The following is a 17231-nucleotide window of genomic DNA, read 5'->3' on the forward strand; positions in this document are numbered from 1 at the left end:
TTTTCTTCCCCTTTCTCTCCCGCTAACGAGAAGCGTGCATGCACACGGAAACTTATACCCGGGGCTAAATTTTGTGGGTCTTAAAGATGCCGCCGCGCTCAAACTTTTCTTCCACTGTCTGAGGAAAGCTCATGCCTCGAATAAATCCTTGCTAGTCTTAAACGTGCCATTGGACCCCAATGTTGTTTTCTTCCTCCAGTCAGGGATGGCCCAACCGGGGCTCCAGGTGCCTATGGACACATGAGCCCCTGCCATGGTCCTGCTAGGAGAGGCTCATGGTAACTGTAGTCCGCGGACACCTGGGAAGCCACAGTTGGGCCGCCCCGTGACAGTTTGTCTTTTGCCCGCCGTTTGCTTCCCACCCCGCGTGCCCGTCCCGCCGCGAGCTGCCATTGCTCCTCCGCACCGGCCGAGGTCGCTGTGAGCGCCGCCGAGCCCAACCTCTCTCCCTCCGTCCGGCGGTGGCGGCGGGGCAGCGGCCGACTCCGAAGGGAGCGAGCGAGCGAGCGGCGGAGGGCAGCCAGAGGGGCCGCGGCGCTGGAGTACTCCGTGAGGACGCGGCGGAAGAGGCGGCGGCGGGGCTGAGCAGGGAGGCCTCCCCGTCGCCCCTCTCCCTCCGCCGCCCTGGGCCGCGGGAGCAGCATGGCCGCCAGCCTGTGGATGGGCGACGTGAGTGGGGCCGAGGGAGGCAGGGGCAGGGGCAGGAGTAGGGACCCCCCCCCCCAGCCAGCCCATGATACACACACGCACACGGCTGGGCAGAGCCTGGGAGCATGCGGGCTTTTTGCCCCGGGGAAGTGGGGCTGGCCACTTGGGGTTAGTGCTCGTTCTTTCACTTTGGGCAATCTCCCGCCGCCGCCGCTGCTGCTCGCAGGGCAAGCGGAGTGAATCCTGTGTCACACAGGCTGGATCATGCGCTTCCAAGGGGCTTTTGCAGTTGGGTTTCCTATGCAGGACAAGCGTATCCGCTTCTAAAGGGCATTATCCAGCGTGTGCAGAATGAGCTTTAGTTGGCTGGTGGAATTCCTTGCCACAAGACGGCTTCGGAAGGAGGGCGTGAGTGTTGCTTGATGCCATGAGTTAAGGAGTGGAGCCACCAGGTGCAGAGGCAGTCTACCTCTTGAGTGTTCAGTGCTGTCATGTGGTCATAGGTGTTGCTTTTCTGCCCTGTGTTTATTTTTTTCCATTCCCTTTCAGGTCTCTCTCTCCCTCTCCCCCCCCCCCCCCAGTTTGACTAGCAAAAGTTATGATAACAATGTGTTGGCAGTAGCTTTTGTGAGACAAGTCATGTTGTCAGAGGTGCCTGCCTATTGATTATTATTTTGAACTTGCTTCTTGGCTTCTCCTCTGCTTTCTGATTGCTGTTAACGGGTATAAATAATGCTATGAGTGCCCTCTTCACACACATTTGAAAAAGGGAGTGCGGGCTTGTGAAAGCTTGTGCTGGAGTTTTAAGTTGCCCCTGGCCTTATGTTTGTTTCCGCTGCTGGACGCTAACACAGTGGCACTTCTGGAATTGTGCTCTGTTGTGAACTTCCTGGAAGCATCAGGTTAGCTCAGGTGCAGGGAAAGGGTACTGAACTTTTTATATGGGCCAGGAAAGCCAGTGTTGCCTGACTGGCATAACATTGGATGAGGATTTGAGAGATTTGGGTTCAAACTCCCAGTCAGCCATGAGCATTGCTGATGTTCTGGTTCACCCTAGTCTAGCTCACAAGCTTGTTGTGAAGCCATGTCTTATGTACAATAGGTTTCAGTGGCTTACATGGGAGTAGTTTGCATAGGGTTTCACTGTTAACCATAATGCCTAATAGTTTATTTATTGCTATAACATTAGATTTGCCAGAAATCATAAAAATCCCTTGTGTTTCCACTGTTGTTTCATCTTCTCTCTTCTGAAGCCAAGTTTGTAGTATTTGGGAGTAGGAGAATCCAACCTCTGTAGTTCATCCAACTTTTCTGCCCTGCCTTTCCAGTCATCTTCAAAGACTCAAACTTTGGCAGAGTTCAGGTTTACCCATGTGTGCCTTTTAAAACCCTAACGTCAGACCGTTTAGTGCCACTAGCTACTTTTAACTGAAGCCGAGCTATTGTAACAGTGCAACTTCCATTGCTTTGCTGTTATTTTTTCCTGTCTCATTTGTTTGTTTGTTTGCTTGTTTAGTTAGAGCCATATATGGATGAGAACTTCATTTCAAGAGCATTCGCCACTATGGGGGAACTGGTTCTGAGCGTCAAAATCATTCGAAACAGATTGACAGGGTATGGATTTCTTTCCATTTTTGCTATCCTCTTAATTAGAGCTGCAATGTTTTCTAGAGTTGATGGAGCCATGGGTGAAAGTAAAATGATTTTTGTTTTGTTTTTAACAACTTAAAACTCACTGTTGATAGTTTATGTATTTATTTTTCAGTTTGTAGCCTGCCACTCCTACACAGTGGCTCGTAGCAGGTAACAGTAAAACCCCATTAAAACAATCTGAAAACCCCGTTAAACCACCCTAGGTGGCAACAACCGTCTTCTGCTCAACAGACCCCTTAAAAATGCCCCGGGGGGAAAACACGGGGTAACCCGATGTATTGGCTGGCTCCAGAAGAGGCCCACATCTTCCTTGCTCTGGCCTCAATCAAATACCTGGCTTATGTAGTTGTACTATTTGGCATATTTTTGAAATGCGAAAGTATAAATGCCTTCAAAAAACGGGGTCCCCTGCTCCTCTCAAAAAAAGCAGAATTCTCTAGTCTAGATGTCCTGAATCCGAAATTTACAAAAAGCCCAGGTTTCAAGCCAGGGGAGAGTGATCCATATAAGTGCAAGATAGGGGAAAACCAGTGATTCCTTTCCACATAAAACTGGAGCAGAGTTTCAGTCTGTGGGTCTCTGGTTTATTGGCAAGTCTTAAATAGAATTAGACTCTTGCGAGTCTAATAGAAATAGACTCTTGCGAGTCCCTTGGACTGCAAGGCGAACAAACCGGTCAGTCCTAGAGGAGATCAACCCTGACTGCTCTTTAGAAGGCCAGATCCTGAAGATGAAACTCAAATACTTTGGCCACCTCATGAGAAGGAAGGACTCCCTGGAGAAGAGCCTAATGCTGGGAGCGATCGAGGGCAAAAGAAGAAGGGGACGACAGAGAATGAGGTGGCTGGATGGAGTCACTGAAAGAGTAGGTGCAAACTTAAATGGACTCCGGGGAATGGTAGAGGACAGGAAGGCCTGGAGGATCATTGTCCATGGGGTTGCGATGGGTCGGACACGACTTCGCACATAACAACAACAAAAATAGAATTTCAGATGGGCACTGGAAGTGGAAGATGGAAGACCAGCCTCAGTTCTAGGAAAGGAATTCACTGCCAAAGAATGTTGTGATGGCGACAAGCACAGATGGCTTTAAAAAGGGGTGAGATACATTCATGGAGGTTGGGTTCCTCAGTGACTGCTAGTAGTGGTGAGTGAAGGCAGTCTCCATAAAATAGCAGCAAGCCTCTGAATACCAATGCCAGGAGACAATAGTGAGGGAAGGCTGAGGTTTCTCATGCAATTGGTAGGCATGCAATTTGAGACAATGCCAAACTGCATGGACCACTGGTGTGATCAAACAGAATTCTTCTTATGTTGTTTTGTGTAGGAAGTGATCTCCCTTTTAATTTCCATTACAGTATTGTCTGATATCAGAGGTAGGTGTGAAAAGGCTCCTCCTTCCTATCAGTCATGCAGGAGCCAAAGTTTGAACTACTTGAACGCAACACCCTCAGTGAGTCCAGATGCTCTCCCTGACACACTTCTGCTTGCTCTTTGAAAAAGAGTAAAATTTTCTCCCAGTAACTGACCACCATGCCTTGTAGGCTGCTGCTACAGATGGCCTTTGGGAAAAATGTGTTGGGAGATGGAAATTAGATATTAAAGCCTACATAACCCCTGTGTTATAACTGTCCCTGCATTTACAAAACTGACCAGTCTTTTGTATCAATGTAGACAGAGCTTGTGACTCTGTTCCACAAAGTTTGTCTTTGATGGAGAGAGACATTTTTTGTGTGTGAAGGAAATCCTAGGTCCCAGTGTAGCTACAAGAGTTACAGGATCCAAAGACATAATAGGCTTATTTATTTAACTTCATTTTTAGGAGGCATGCTATCTAAGGGTCTTAGGCAAAGATCAGGAAGAGCTGTACAGTGTCTTGAAATACATTGATATTTATTTTAGTTAAAATATTTATATAACTGCATTGTTTCTGAGCACCTCAGGCCTCAAGGCAGGTAACAATGCTGTTTGCCTAGAATTTTTAATGATCATAACAGTAAACTATTTTAAACAAATTTAAATCTCTGTGTTAAGTGGAATGAGTCAGCCCTCAAGACACTGGACCATGAAGTATCAAATGATTAATTCTGATTGGAATCAACACTTCTTGGTCATCCTCCTCCTGAGTCATGTTCCAGATGAGGTGGCCCAGAAGGCTTGGTTTCTTTTACTCTGAATAATTTTTAAAATGATCCATTATTTAAAAAACACTGATTTTTAAAAAAATATTTTCTTTCTAACCTTGAAAGCTATGCATATTCTCAAAATAGTAAAATTCTCAATATTCACAAAAGTGCATCAGGAGCTGTTTGTCTCCATGTTTTAAGGAGTGGTGATTGACTCTGCTCTTGTGAAACGTATTTTTATGCAAATGTGGGCTTATAAAATGCAAGCAGATCTTCTAATTAAGTGTTATTAGCTTCTCTCGAAGCTGCTGCATAGTGTCTTGGCTACATCAGGAGCTCTTTGTAGATTGAGCAACTTAATTTTAGTATATTTTATTTGCATTGCCTGCAGCACGGGGTCCCCATCCTGCTTTAGCCTGGAGGGTGCCTTTGGGATTTTGAGAGGAAGCACCACCCCAAAATGACTGGCATGGGAGGTGGAGTCAAACTCAAAATGGCTACTATAAGCAGATTGAGCCAAATGCAATATTTCCCTCCTCGCTTTGTAAAAGTATCTGCAGGGGAGAGAAAAGGGTGAATGTAACCACACACTGACTAAAGTAACCCTGCATGTTTACCAGTCCTGATCCTCCTGTGGCTGCTGTTACAGCCATGGAAAATACTTCTATTTGAACGAGGGGAGCCCCTAATGAGCCCTGCCTTACAATGGCCCCATCTACTATCTGAAAAGCTCAGTGGATGCCTGGGAAGTATTAAAAAGTGCTCATGGGCGCCACATTGGGGAACTCCACAGAGCATCCTGATTTTTTTCCATCCATGGCTCTACATGAAACATTGTCATTGATTCTAGATGGCAACGGTTATAAAAAAATGTGCTTCTTTTTGAAGATTCCTCGGTAATATTGGAGCTCTCAGCAAACTGAATAGTCAATTCCAAGGGCTTTAAGTTGTCAATATTCATATGCCATGCACAAATTAAGGCTTGTCATGGTAAAAACCAGAGCAGAAGTCCTAAGGCTAACGGATGCTCTTCTTGTGAATGGCATGAAAATTGAAGACTTTCTGGTTTGCCGTTCAGATAAAACCAAACAAAGCGTGGATAGTTTGTTCTCTGAATACAGTCAAGAAGGCAACAAAATTATTTCAGAGCCCATTTTGAGTTTGATGATCATGTGTTGCCAGAGGAGGGGGAGGCATTCTGTTCTTGCCCCCATGGCAAATTGTTTGCATCCCAAATTTCAAGGGCTCGATCCCCCTGACTCACTCAAAACCTCTAACCCACACAGAGCAGAGGGGCTGTGATATGGTAGGGTCCCCCAGAGTCCCTTCCGGGGAGTTGAAGAACTTACTGCCAGGGTTCTGCAAGGCGCCCAAGTGTAGATGGCAGGCAGGGCGAGAACTGGCTGGTGGGGATGTCACCAAGTGAACGATTTGCCCAGAGCACAGGATTGCAGAGCCCCAAGTTGATTGGAGCAGTGACAGGCAAGCAGATTGCTGGGCAACATTTGAGGAGGGGAAATGCCCAGAACACTGGAGAGAGAACAGACTGGGGCTGGCGGGAGATTTCAAGCAGTCAGGCCCAGTGTGTTGAACCAGTGCCAGGAACCTTCCACCAGCGACGCGAGCCATAGGAAGGTGGTGTCCCATTGACAGACACCCAAGGCCTAGACAAAAAATATTCTGTTTATTTCAGTTATATTTTACCTTTCTTGCTGTGACTCAAGGTGGATTACAGCTGAAAACAATCCAGTAAAAAACAGTATAATGTATTCAGCCAGTAAAATTAAGGAATGTTGCTTTGAAATTGCAGTATGATGTAGACGTTAAAGCAGAGTTACAAGATTTGGGAGCAGTGCCATGAAACATATTTCATGCAGTCAACTGTATAATAAAACTAGATGACAATGTTAGACAGCATGGTAAGCACATCCTAATAAATACGGTGAAGACTACCTTAAGATACATCAACTTCAGCTGTTCCTGCCTAAGCTGGTTCTAAGCCTGAATCTTACCAGATGTTCCTCTGTTTCCAGGATTCCAGCAGGCTACTGCTTCGTGGAATTTGCAGATCTAGCCACTGCTGAAAAGTGTTTACATAAAATCAACGGCAAACCTCTTCCTGGTGCCACACCTGTAAGTATAGATTAAATAATTGAGGCTCAGGGCACAAATCGTATATACACTTGGGAATAATTCCCATACATGATCACATTTGTGCAGATATGGAATGGCATGAATGATCAGTAAAGAAAACAGACTTAAACTTTGCTAACAACCGAGATAGCGGGAGCAGTTGCACCCACATTAAAAAAATTTAAATTCTGTGATGACAATCCCCCTGCCACTTAGCATGTGTCATGATGGTGTCGTGTACTGAAAAGTATATCATAAGGAGCTTGGTCTATCTAGGTTGGAGAGAAGACGACTAAGAGGTGATATAATAGCCATCAAGTACTTGAAGGGCTGTCACATAGAGGATGGGGTAGAGTTGTTTTATGTTGCCCCAGAGGGTCAGACCAGAACCAGTGGGATCCCATTAATTCTAAAGAATTTTCAGCTAAACATCCGGAAGAAGTTTCTGACAGAGCGGTTCCTCAGTGGAACAAGCTTCCTAGGAAGGTGGTGGGTTCTCCATTGGAAGTTTTTAAACAGAGGCTAGATAGCCATCTGACAGTACTGCTGATCCTTTAAACTTAGGCAGATTGTAAGTGGGTGGGCAGAAGGGATTGTGTCTGAGCTTGGCTCTTGTGGCCTTTTATTGCATCCCCAGGGTAATGCTGATCACCACTTTGGGGTCAGGAGGCGAATTTCCTCCGGACCAGACTGGCCAGGAATTCTGGGGGTTTTTTAGGCAGGGGGGGGCATCATCTGGCCATGGAAATGTGGTCACTGTGGGTGGGCAGGTAGTTGTGAGTTCCCTGCATTGTGCTAAGGGTTGGACTAGATGACCCTGGAGATCCCTCCCATCTCTATGATTCTATGTATCAGTAATGCAAACTCATAGGGAGACTAGCCATAATCTTGCTGAATAGCATTTGGCTAACCTATTTCTCTTGATTTCAGCTTCCCAGTTAGTTTGAGGATGATGATAATGGCTGTATGGAGTTGTAGTACCAGTTAAGAGTCCTGAATAACGATGTGAGGTGTTAGGAAGTGCTTAGGAGAAAGCACTTCACAGGAGGGGGTCATGGCTCAGTGGTAGAACCTATGCTTTGCATGGCAAAGGTCCCAGGTTCAAACCCTGACACCTCCAGTAATAATAATAATAATAATAATAATAATAATAATAATAATAAAAAGGGCAGGGTAGTTGGTAGATGTGAGAACCTGTGCTTCAGACTCTAGAGAGCTGCTACCATTGATAATAGACAATACTAACTTTAACCAACCAAGGATCTGACTCAGTATAAGACAGCTTCATGTGTTTATTGTAGAAATGCAGCCCAGTTTAACTTCCAGGATGTCTTTTAAAGCCAACTGGAGGGTGCAGTGCATACCTCTTGACTAGTCACACCTTGGGCTTCAGTGTCCTGTTTCAAATGGTAAAGCCAGCTGGGAATGCCCTCACAGTTCATTTTTCCGGCCCAGGGATCAAATATGTTTTTCAACAGCTGCATTGTTGAGAAATCAGCTCCTCCTGGAAGCCCAAGCCCTACGAGTGCTTAGGAAGTGTAGCAAGGCAATGGCGTGAATCCAACCTTTGTTTTATTTCTTCAGTGGGCTGATTTCTTTATTAAAGGGTTCCACCTCCAACTACAGACCCCAGCATCCCATTCAATGCTGTTCATGTGAGAGGGGGGGGGCTTTATTGGGCTGTCGCAGGAGAAAGCAGGCAAGGACTCATTTCCTTGCTGCTGCTGATTTCTGCTCACGTCGCTTGGCATCCAAGCTATCATTTGGACTGGCGTTTCATAATCCCAGTTCAACAGAAAGAAGGATCTGAAATATGAGCATTTAATTGAATGTAAATTAAGAATTTAATTTAATATGGAAACAAAACAAATGCAGCTTAAAACAGTGTAACCGTCATTAAACACCCTTACAAATCCCTAAAACGTATCCTAGGTCAGAAGTAGATCGTAACACAGGTAGAAAAGATAAAACTCTTCATCAATTGGATTTGATGTGGTTTTAATTTACATATTGACGTTTAAATCGGATTGCACATACTGACTTTTGATTCATATTGGATAAATGGAATTATAAAAATGTATCACGTCAGAGGGCTGGCGTACCAATTACCAGTTGCTGCTTTTCTTTCCTTTTTCAGACAAAGCGATTTAAATTAAACTACGCAACGTATGGAAAGCAGCCAGATAACAGGTAAGCTAAATGGTCTTATCTGTCCATGATGCCTATTATGTTTTTATTTTGCTAGTCCTTGAAGGAGTTCAGGGTGGTATACATGCTTGTTAACCCAAATAGAAAATGATCTTGAATTTAAGATGAATCCTTCCCTTAGTTTTTTTTTTAAAGATTACATAGGAAAAAGTTTTATTGTACATAAATTAACTTATATGTGAATTTTAGGCAACCCCTTTTCTTTTTCCTTGATGGGACACCGGGGGGGGACGGGACCTTGTCTTCCCTTTAGTTAACTAAAGGGTAACTTTCTCAGTCTTGTAACAATGCTGTGAAATAGGTGTGGTAGAGAGAAACAGGCCCAAGAACACACCCAGAGTGGGGACCAGGGGGTTTCCCTGGTCTGTTCCAACACTGGGCAACTATAAGTATCCGTTATTTGCATTAAAGTAGTTACCAGAAGTGTAGAGGTGTCTGGTATGTTGCCTGTAATATTTGGTGGCAGGGCAAGTGTTGCAGCAAGTACATTGCTAGCTTGGATCCAAATAGCTTGGCTTTCCCCAGACTCAGATCCTGACTGTAAAAAGTATGTATGGTCCTGATTCAGAGGGGAAGCCCCACACTGTTTTTCTGGCAAGTACTCCCTGCATCATCTGTGGTTATAATTCTCTGATCTATATCCCTTCTTCCCTTAGCCCAGAATATTCACTATTTGTGGGAGATCTTTCCCCAGATGTGGATGATGGGATGATATATGAATTCTTCGTAAAAGTATACCCCTCTTGCAGAGGTGGCAAAGTTGTTGTAGACCAGACGGGCGTTTCCAAGTAAGTGTTCTGCTTTGGGTTCCTGATAATTGTGTGAGTTGCTGGGAGAGGGAGGGTGGTTTTCCTTCCTTGCACGGGTTGATAAAGAAAAATGAGATCTAGGAAGATATAGTGTTGGAATCCATATTTCGTATGTCTGTGTGTCAGAGTGAGAGCGAGAGATAGTAATAAACAAATGGTACTGAATGCTGCAGATCTTGAAGGTTGCAGAAGCTGCCCTCTGGATGTAGTGGGCCTACATCCTAGTTTCAGAAGATTTAAAAAAAATGGAAAGTCTGCCACTCTCATCTGTCCCCCCTCACTTGACTTTAATGTGCCACTACTTTTCCCATGTTGAAGTGTGAAGCCTGCTTCACAGCAGAATCTTTTGTTTTTCTTTTTTCAGTTGAAGGGTCCTCCAATTAGAGCATGGATTCTTAGCCACCCAGGGTGGGTCTTCTCGAGACTGCTGGATTTTTCCTGGATTTTTTCTTGAATTTGTATTTGTCTTTTAAGGGATGTGCCAGGAATGAGATTTTAACAGGTCAGCCATTTGGAATGAGAAAAGAATAGATACTCTGACAATTTTTTGAAAGGAGATTTGTTACTCTATTTTTTTTAATGTACTATTTCTGACTTTTGACCAGGGGCTATGGTTTTGTGAAATTCTCAGATGAACTGGAACAGAAAAGAGCACTGGTCGAGTGCCAGGGTGCCGTGGGTCTTGGTTCCAAACCGATACGCTTGAGCGTTGCCATCCCAAAAGCGTAAGCGTGTTAAGATACGAATATTAATTTTAACAAGAGTGGGATATGGAGGCTACTTTGGAATTTTTATTAAAGGCTGAATGCAGATAATCTTAAGTAAATGACATATTTTAGTAATTTGTCCCGAAACGTACCCCAGTGTAGAGCTCACGGGCATCATGGCTCCTTCCAACACCTTTCCTGGTGCCTGTCCAGTATCTCTTGAAAGCGTGTGGAATTTTTGCCCAGCAGGAGTTCTCTGCTTGGGCAATAACTGCTAACACAGCACAAGAAACTGTTTGCCTGAAGGTGAGCTGTGCATATTCAAGAAAATATTTTTGAACAAAGTGTTCATCTCAAAAGGTGTTCTGTTAATATGAGATTTATGCTTGATCTCAATCCATCATGTGTTGGGATTGTGCCCAAGATCCTGTGCCAGCATTTCCAATGTGCACAAAGGCTCAGAAAGGTTGGGGACCCCTCACTTAAGGGAAGAAAAGGAAGAGTTGGTTCTTTTATGCTGCTTTTCTCTACCCGAAGGAGGCTCAAAGCAGCTTACAGTCAACTTCCCTTTCCTCTCCCCACAACAGACACCCTGTGAGGTGGGTGAGGCTGAGAGGGCCCTGATATTTTTGCTCTGTCAGAACAGCTTGATCAGTGCTGTGGCGAGCCCAAGGTCACTCAGCTGGCTGCATGTGGGGGAGTGCAGAATCGAACCCGGCTCGCCAGGTTAGAAGTCCGCGCTCCTAATCACTACACCCAACTGGCTCTACACCAAACAAGACACAGAGATGAGATCTTCTTAGGAAGATGACAGAATAGCCCTGAAGCTGATGAAAACACTCTAGCACTAAGCTATGTTCAGACATCCCAGTAAATTGATGCAGCTTGTCTGGCAACAGCATATGAATTGAGATTTGTCTGCTTTTAGCTTCCTTGCCATCCCTTGAGGGAGGGCAACCTCAAAATGCAGCCTAGCCTATCTCACAGGATCGTTGTGTGGACAAAAGGAGGAGGGGAGAATGCTTTGGGTCCCCATTGGGGGGAAAACTGGGATGTAGATATATCTAAATTAATTAAATAAACAGTGGTTTGGGGGATTTCTGTGTCCCAACAAACTGCAGTTTGTACAAATTGTGGTTAACAAACCAGCCACAAACCCGTATTGAAATCTCAGCTTGGCGCTGATCAGCAAACCGTGGATTCACTGGACCTTCTGTGTTGGGATAGTGGGACTTGAGGAACCCACAGTATATAAGCTCCAGTTTATTGTGTTCAAACATAGCCTCAGAGTCCTGTCTTTTGTGACCGCTTGGTTCTTGGAAGATCACATCAGCGTTTCCAGGGCAGCATACTGTTGCTCAGCGGTGGGAACGCCTTCCTCTGTCGTGCCACAGACCTTTCTCCCATTCCTTTCCCTCAGGTGCTATTGCAAGCTCAACTCACTTGGCCTATTATGAAGTACAATTAAACAGGGCCAAGAAACATACTACTATAGCTCCAGGGGGAATTGTTAAGGAGCCCTTTTGCTGTCTCAAAGCGGTTACAGCAACAGATGCTTTTTCTGGGCCAGGCGTTGTGAAAAACTCTCCTTAGTCCCAGTGGATTTCTGTAACAGAAGTGAGGGAGGGCTGCGTTCATTGCACTCCATACAAAACCCCGTTACCAGCCTTATTTTTTTAATATACAACTTTCCTTAAAAAGGGCTGTGCCTTGCTGACAGATTCCTCTTTCTCTTCTCCCAAGCCTGGTAATGTAAGATGCTGACAGGTTGGCGGAAGAGCCCAGAGGCTTACTATGTTGTTTGCCAGCAGTTCAAGAGAGTGCCAGTTGAGGATCCGTGAGACCTAGGTTCAAATCCCCACTCTCTCATGGAACCTCTCTAGGTGACCTTGGCCTGGTCATTCCCTCTCCGCTTAATCTACCTCACAATGTTGCCGTGAGGGTAAAATGACAGGAGTGAGATTGATGTGAGCTCCTTTGGGTCTCTGTCAGAAAAGTAACTTATAAATGAAGCAAAGGATTAAACTCTGTACGCTACTGTGAGCCCTTAGGCGGCTAGGGATAAAATGTAAATTATACAAATGATGAAGTGAAGTTTCTTAGCTATGAATCCCTTAGCCCTGGACACGGCGAGTGTAAAAGGGCCATTTGCTCCCATATGAATCTGCTTAATTATTAGGTATAATATTTTCTTATCCTCTGGGCTTTATTCTTTTGCATTTAATTAATTGTTTGTTTAGATTTTTATACCACCCTTCTTTACGGCTCTGGGCGGTTTACATAAAACATTTTGGAACATTTACATAGAACACTATCAATATCAATATAACAATAACATACCAACTAGAACAGTATTTCAACAGCAATCACTTTGACACTCCCTTGGTAGGTTCGACCTCTCAGTCACTGCTCTATTACAGTTTTGTTCTAGAGCAGTTTTGCCAAGAAGCCGTGTTTTTAAAAAAGATAACTTTTTAAAATCTGGAAGGCATTGGAAAGCTCAATTTGGCCAAGAGGCAGGAGGAGCTATACGGGCAGGCAAGGAAAAGTTGGAATGGTATCTCTTTTGGCATGAGGTGGGCAGGTGTAGGGACTGTCCAGAACAGCAGAAACTGGTGAAAGGATAGGGAATAAGAATGCTGCTTAATCAGATTAAAGGGTTCATGTTATCCAGCATCATTTTTGATCAGGTGCCCCAAGAAGCCCATAACCAAGGCCCTGCTGTCTTTTCCTACTTCTTCCTCTTTCCCCATCCCCAATAAGCACTCCTATTCTGAATATTACTGCCTCAGTATGTGGAGGTTCCGGAACACCGTCCTGGGTAACAGCTATTGTGACACATTTGCCTAAATAGTCCTTTAAGCAAACTTTGACACATCTTATAGCAGTGAATGTCATACATCATCTGTCTAGGATATTTTTATTCCAGGAATTTGAATCCAGGTCCTAGTCCGATGCACAGTCCGCTCCACCACACTGATTTTCAATTAGTTGCATGGTTTCTTTGGCCTTCAAACCACCATCAGTCAATTTCATTGGGCTACCCTCGAGTCCTGGTAGTAAAAACCTGAGATAAAAGAGGAAAAGGAGCTATGGTGGAAACCAATGTGGAGGGAGACTGCAGAGAATGGGGAGTATCATGGAAGAAGGAAAGATGGGGAGAGGGTATGTTGCTGGCAAAGAGCTGGGAAAGAAAGAAGGCGAAGAGTGGGAGGGCAGAGACAACTGGAGAGCTGATGATGAACACATGTTTTCAAAGTTCTCTTTCCAGCACTATGCCTATCCTAAAGATTTTGTTGTTGATAATATTGTACTGCTGCTCTGTGTGTTTTTGTTGTTATTTTCGTCCCCTAATACATTTTAGTAACTTTGTGATTTTTTCCCCTTCCTCCTGCCACAGTAACCGGTTGAAAACAGTCGAATACAATCAGATGTACAACTATACCTACAACCAGTACTACCAGCAATATCAGAACTATTATGCCCAGTGGGGGTATGACCAGAACACAGGCAGTTACAGCTATAGTTATCCACATTACGGCTACACACAAAGCACCATGCAGGTGAGCCAGAATGAAACACATGTGCGGCACGCCAGCCTGGATGTTGAGAAATTGTTCAGAATAGTTACTACTAGGGAGGAATAATAACAAGGGCTGGGTTTTTTTGTATCCTTTTTACTACCCAAATGAGTCTCAAAGTAGCTTACAATTGCCTTCCCTTCCTCTCCCCACAATAGATACCCTGTGAGGTAGTGAGGCTGAGAGAGCTCTGAGAGAACTGTGACTGGTCCAAGGTCACCCAACTGGCTGCATGTGGATGAGTGGGGAATCAAACCCAATTCTCTAGATTGGAGGCAACTCCTCCTAAGCATTGTATCATGCTGGCTCTCTGAATAAACAGCTGGTAGCTGCAAGGCTAGCAAGTTTTTACTCTAGTGCAGGAGTGGCTAAATTGTAGCTCTCCAGGTGTCCATGGACTACAATTCCCATGAACCCCTGCCAGCACATGCCCATAGATGACCTACCTGCCATCGGCTGCATTGGTTACCAGTGAAATTCTGAATCAAGTTTAAGGTCCTGGTTGTAACCTTTTAAGGCCTTATGCGGTCTGGACCCAGCATATCTGAGGGAATGCCTTTTCCCGTATGTTCTCAAAAGAGCATGACAGACTTCAAATGCTAACTTGTTGGAGGTTCCTGGCCTGAAAAAAGTATGTCTGGCCTTGACCAGAGCCAGGATCTTTTGGTCCCTGGCTCCAAGCTGGTGGGATCAGTTGCCAGCTGAGACCTGAGCCTTAACAGAACTATTCAAGTTCCACAGAGCCTGCAAAAAAGCACTTTTCCACCAGGCATATGACCGAGACCAGAACAAGCAAATAAAATCAGATGGGCCTCCCCTCTCCAAAATAAAATCCCACCATTAAATACTGAATACATGGAGAAGTAGTGGTAGATCAGACTATTTGGCAAAATTATTTATTTTATTGTATTTTAAACCGATTTTATCATGTTGCAAACCACCCTGAGCCTGTCCACATAGGGGGGCAGTATATACATTTACTAATAAATAAATGATGTATTTATTATGCCTCTCTTGGGCAGCAGCATTAATAGTAGTAAAAAGCTGGGCAAGTGTGTCAGATACAGGGGGGCTGCTTTCTTATGGAGGGAGGCTTGCCTAGTGGAAAAAGGCCTCCTTAGTGTTTTGCCTACAGTAGTAGTCAAGGCCAGAAGATATATACAGGGGGTAAAAAAAATCAGCTAATGTACCATATTACAGTGCTGCAGAGGTCTTTTGTGATTCCTTCACAACTTTGTCATTCTTGTTATTTCAGTCCTACGAAGAGGTTGGTGAAGATGCGTTGGAAGGTAGGTTTGCTTATTTTAATTCTTGTGTTAGAAATAGCCCTTGGCCTTTATCTGCTAACTGCCCAAAGGGAGTACTGTGAACTCCAGAGATTTTCTGGAGCAGCAGAATGCTATAAGAATATAATCATGATGGTGAATAAAGAGGGTGTAATGAGAAAAAAATAATCTTGCGGCACCTCTAGGAATCCCCCGGGATCAAATACAGTATACGTTCCATCCTCAGCTCATTTTGGTGACTCCCCTTCTCTCTGTATGTTGCCCCACTCTGTATTTTGCCCCACTCCCCGAAGGCTTTGTACTCTCACAATGACAAGATAGGCATTATTATACCCCTGGCCTATTGATTTCCAGGATCTTAGAATGGCACTTAGAATGCCTGACAGGTGGGAATAAAATTGAAAATGACCTCTTGCTGCTTTGGGTCCCTGGTGAGGTGAAAGGCAGGGTATAAGTGAAGCACCTGAACAAATGAAGGGTCTCCCTCTCTAGATCTTAGTTGAGACCGCTGTTTGCATCCACCCGAGATTCACTCATGTAGGCTTCTTTCCACTTCCAGATCCGATGCCCCAGATGGACGTGAGCGAAGCCAACAAGCAATTCATGGAACAGAGCGAGGAGCTCTACGACGCCTTGATAGAATGCCACTGGCAGCCTTTGGACAGTGTCTCTGCAGAGATCCAAGCCGTGTAAGGGCCTGCATTGCAGATGCGCCATCTCCAAGCAATGAGCCAGCGTGCCCAGGGCCTCTGCCAAGCACACGGAGCCAGCCGCTGCGAATGGATTGGCCTCCGTTTCCTCTGCCTCTTCCGACTCCAGAGCAGTACGGAGGAAGTCCCGTGGCACTTCCTGGACATGGCGAGGGACAGAGGAGCATTGCGGTCACGCTTTTATTCATTATGAAAATTTAGAACTAAAAGACACTTAGTTTTGTTTTTTGGAGGGGGGTGTTTGAATTATTTTTTTGGTTTTTGGTCTCAGAGCAGACTGTTAACACTTGTCGGAGTTGTAATTTATGAACTTTAAGAGACGGGATGGGGGAAAAGATGATGTGGGAAAACTTTTACTTCGATGTACAATAAAAAAATTATCTTTTTCCACTGTAGATAGGATGACTGTGGTATCCTCTCGTTGTGGAGATGGGATTATGAGGCAGGGAAAGTTATGGGAGGAAATGCCCTAGGTGACCCACCTTGCTGGATGTTCAAGGGTTGAAGCTATTCGTTCATTGAGGTTTTACTGGAGAAGAGTCCTGTTTACCAGGGAGAAGGGGGGTGGCTTTCAGGTGGTGAACATACTGTGTAAGAAGCTGCTTTTAAACTGGGTCAGCTTTACTGGTTTGTCTAGTTCAGTATTATCTGCTCTGTATATTGACTTCCCTTATATGTATATTGACTTCCCGGGACTGTATATTGACTTCCCAGGACTAGATGGCCTGTATGGCCCCTTCCAACTCTATGATTCTATATCCTGGGTTTTTCCCCAGTGGGGGCCCAAAGTGACCTACATCATTCTCCTCCATTCAGTCCTCACAACAGCCCTGTAAGGTAGATTAGGCTGACTGTGTGTGACCTGCTTCTGTGGCAGAGTGAGGATTTGAACATGGATTTCTCGGATCCTACAGGCACTCTAGCCAATATACCATGCTGGCAACAGTGCTCCGGAGCCAAGATCTGAGAAGGGGCATCACTAGCACTGAAGACCTCTAGTTGTCCTGCCTGGGGAAATGTCTGCCCACAAAGCATGTGCTCTGTCCATTGTGGAGTTCACAGCTCTTCTTACTATATTGGTCCATTTTGTTCTGAATTGACTACTGTGGCTATTCAGGACCTCAGAAAGGCCACTACCTAACTATCCAAGGTTCTTTTTAATTGGATGGAGGCAAGAATTGAACCCAGATCTTTCCGCGTGTGCTCTGTCACTGAGCCACACCCACCCCTTCCGATTGTCTGGCTGCTTTTCGGCTCTCCAGGTATGTGTGCTTAAACCTATTGTTTGCAGAAATGGCCACTTACAGGCTGGGTTTTGACTGGTCTGGGTGAATGAGAGACTGAAATGCATGTCACCAGCCAAAGGAGGG

General features: G+C 44.9%; 1 protein-coding gene across 2 annotated transcripts; it reads left to right on the forward strand.

The window, feature by feature from the left end:
* The first annotated feature begins 414 nt into the window (after positions 1 to 414).
* On the forward strand, positions 415 to 16256 carry TRNAU1AP (tRNA selenocysteine 1 associated protein 1). 2 transcript variants are annotated; one of them, XM_077337215.1, is made up of 9 exons: positions 415 to 669; positions 2165 to 2262; positions 6461 to 6560; positions 8698 to 8750; positions 9425 to 9556; positions 10183 to 10302; positions 13685 to 13847; positions 15121 to 15154; positions 15693 to 16256. In XM_077337215.1, exons 1-9 carry the CDS (start codon positions 643 to 645, stop codon positions 15842 to 15844), a joined length of 879 nt encoding a protein of 292 aa, XP_077193330.1. In that variant the 5' UTR covers positions 415 to 642; the 3' UTR covers positions 15845 to 16256. The 2 variants fall into 2 exon arrangements, with proteins under 2 accessions (XP_077193330.1, XP_077193331.1); XM_077337216.1 differs by having other exon boundaries at positions 418 to 669; positions 15711 to 16256.
* Positions 16257 to 17231: the final 975 nt, after the last annotated feature.

The sequence above is a fragment of the Paroedura picta genome, chromosome 5, assembly GCF_049243985.1.
Source record: "Paroedura picta isolate Pp20150507F chromosome 5, Ppicta_v3.0, whole genome shotgun sequence".
NCBI classification, from domain to species: Eukaryota; Metazoa; Chordata; class Lepidosauria; order Squamata; family Gekkonidae; genus Paroedura; species Paroedura picta.

Coding starts and splice junctions, on each gene's coding strand:
- TRNAU1AP (XM_077337215.1), top strand. CDS start 643: ATGGCCGCCAGCCTGTGGATGGGCGAC. Junction 670..2,164: donor CCAGCCTGTGGATGGGCGAC/GTGAGTGGGGCC, acceptor TTGCTTGTTTAG/TTAGAGCCATATATGGATGA. Junction 9,557..10,182: donor GACCAGACGGGCGTTTCCAA/GTAAGTGTTCTG, acceptor ACTTTTGACCAG/GGGCTATGGTTTTGTGAAAT.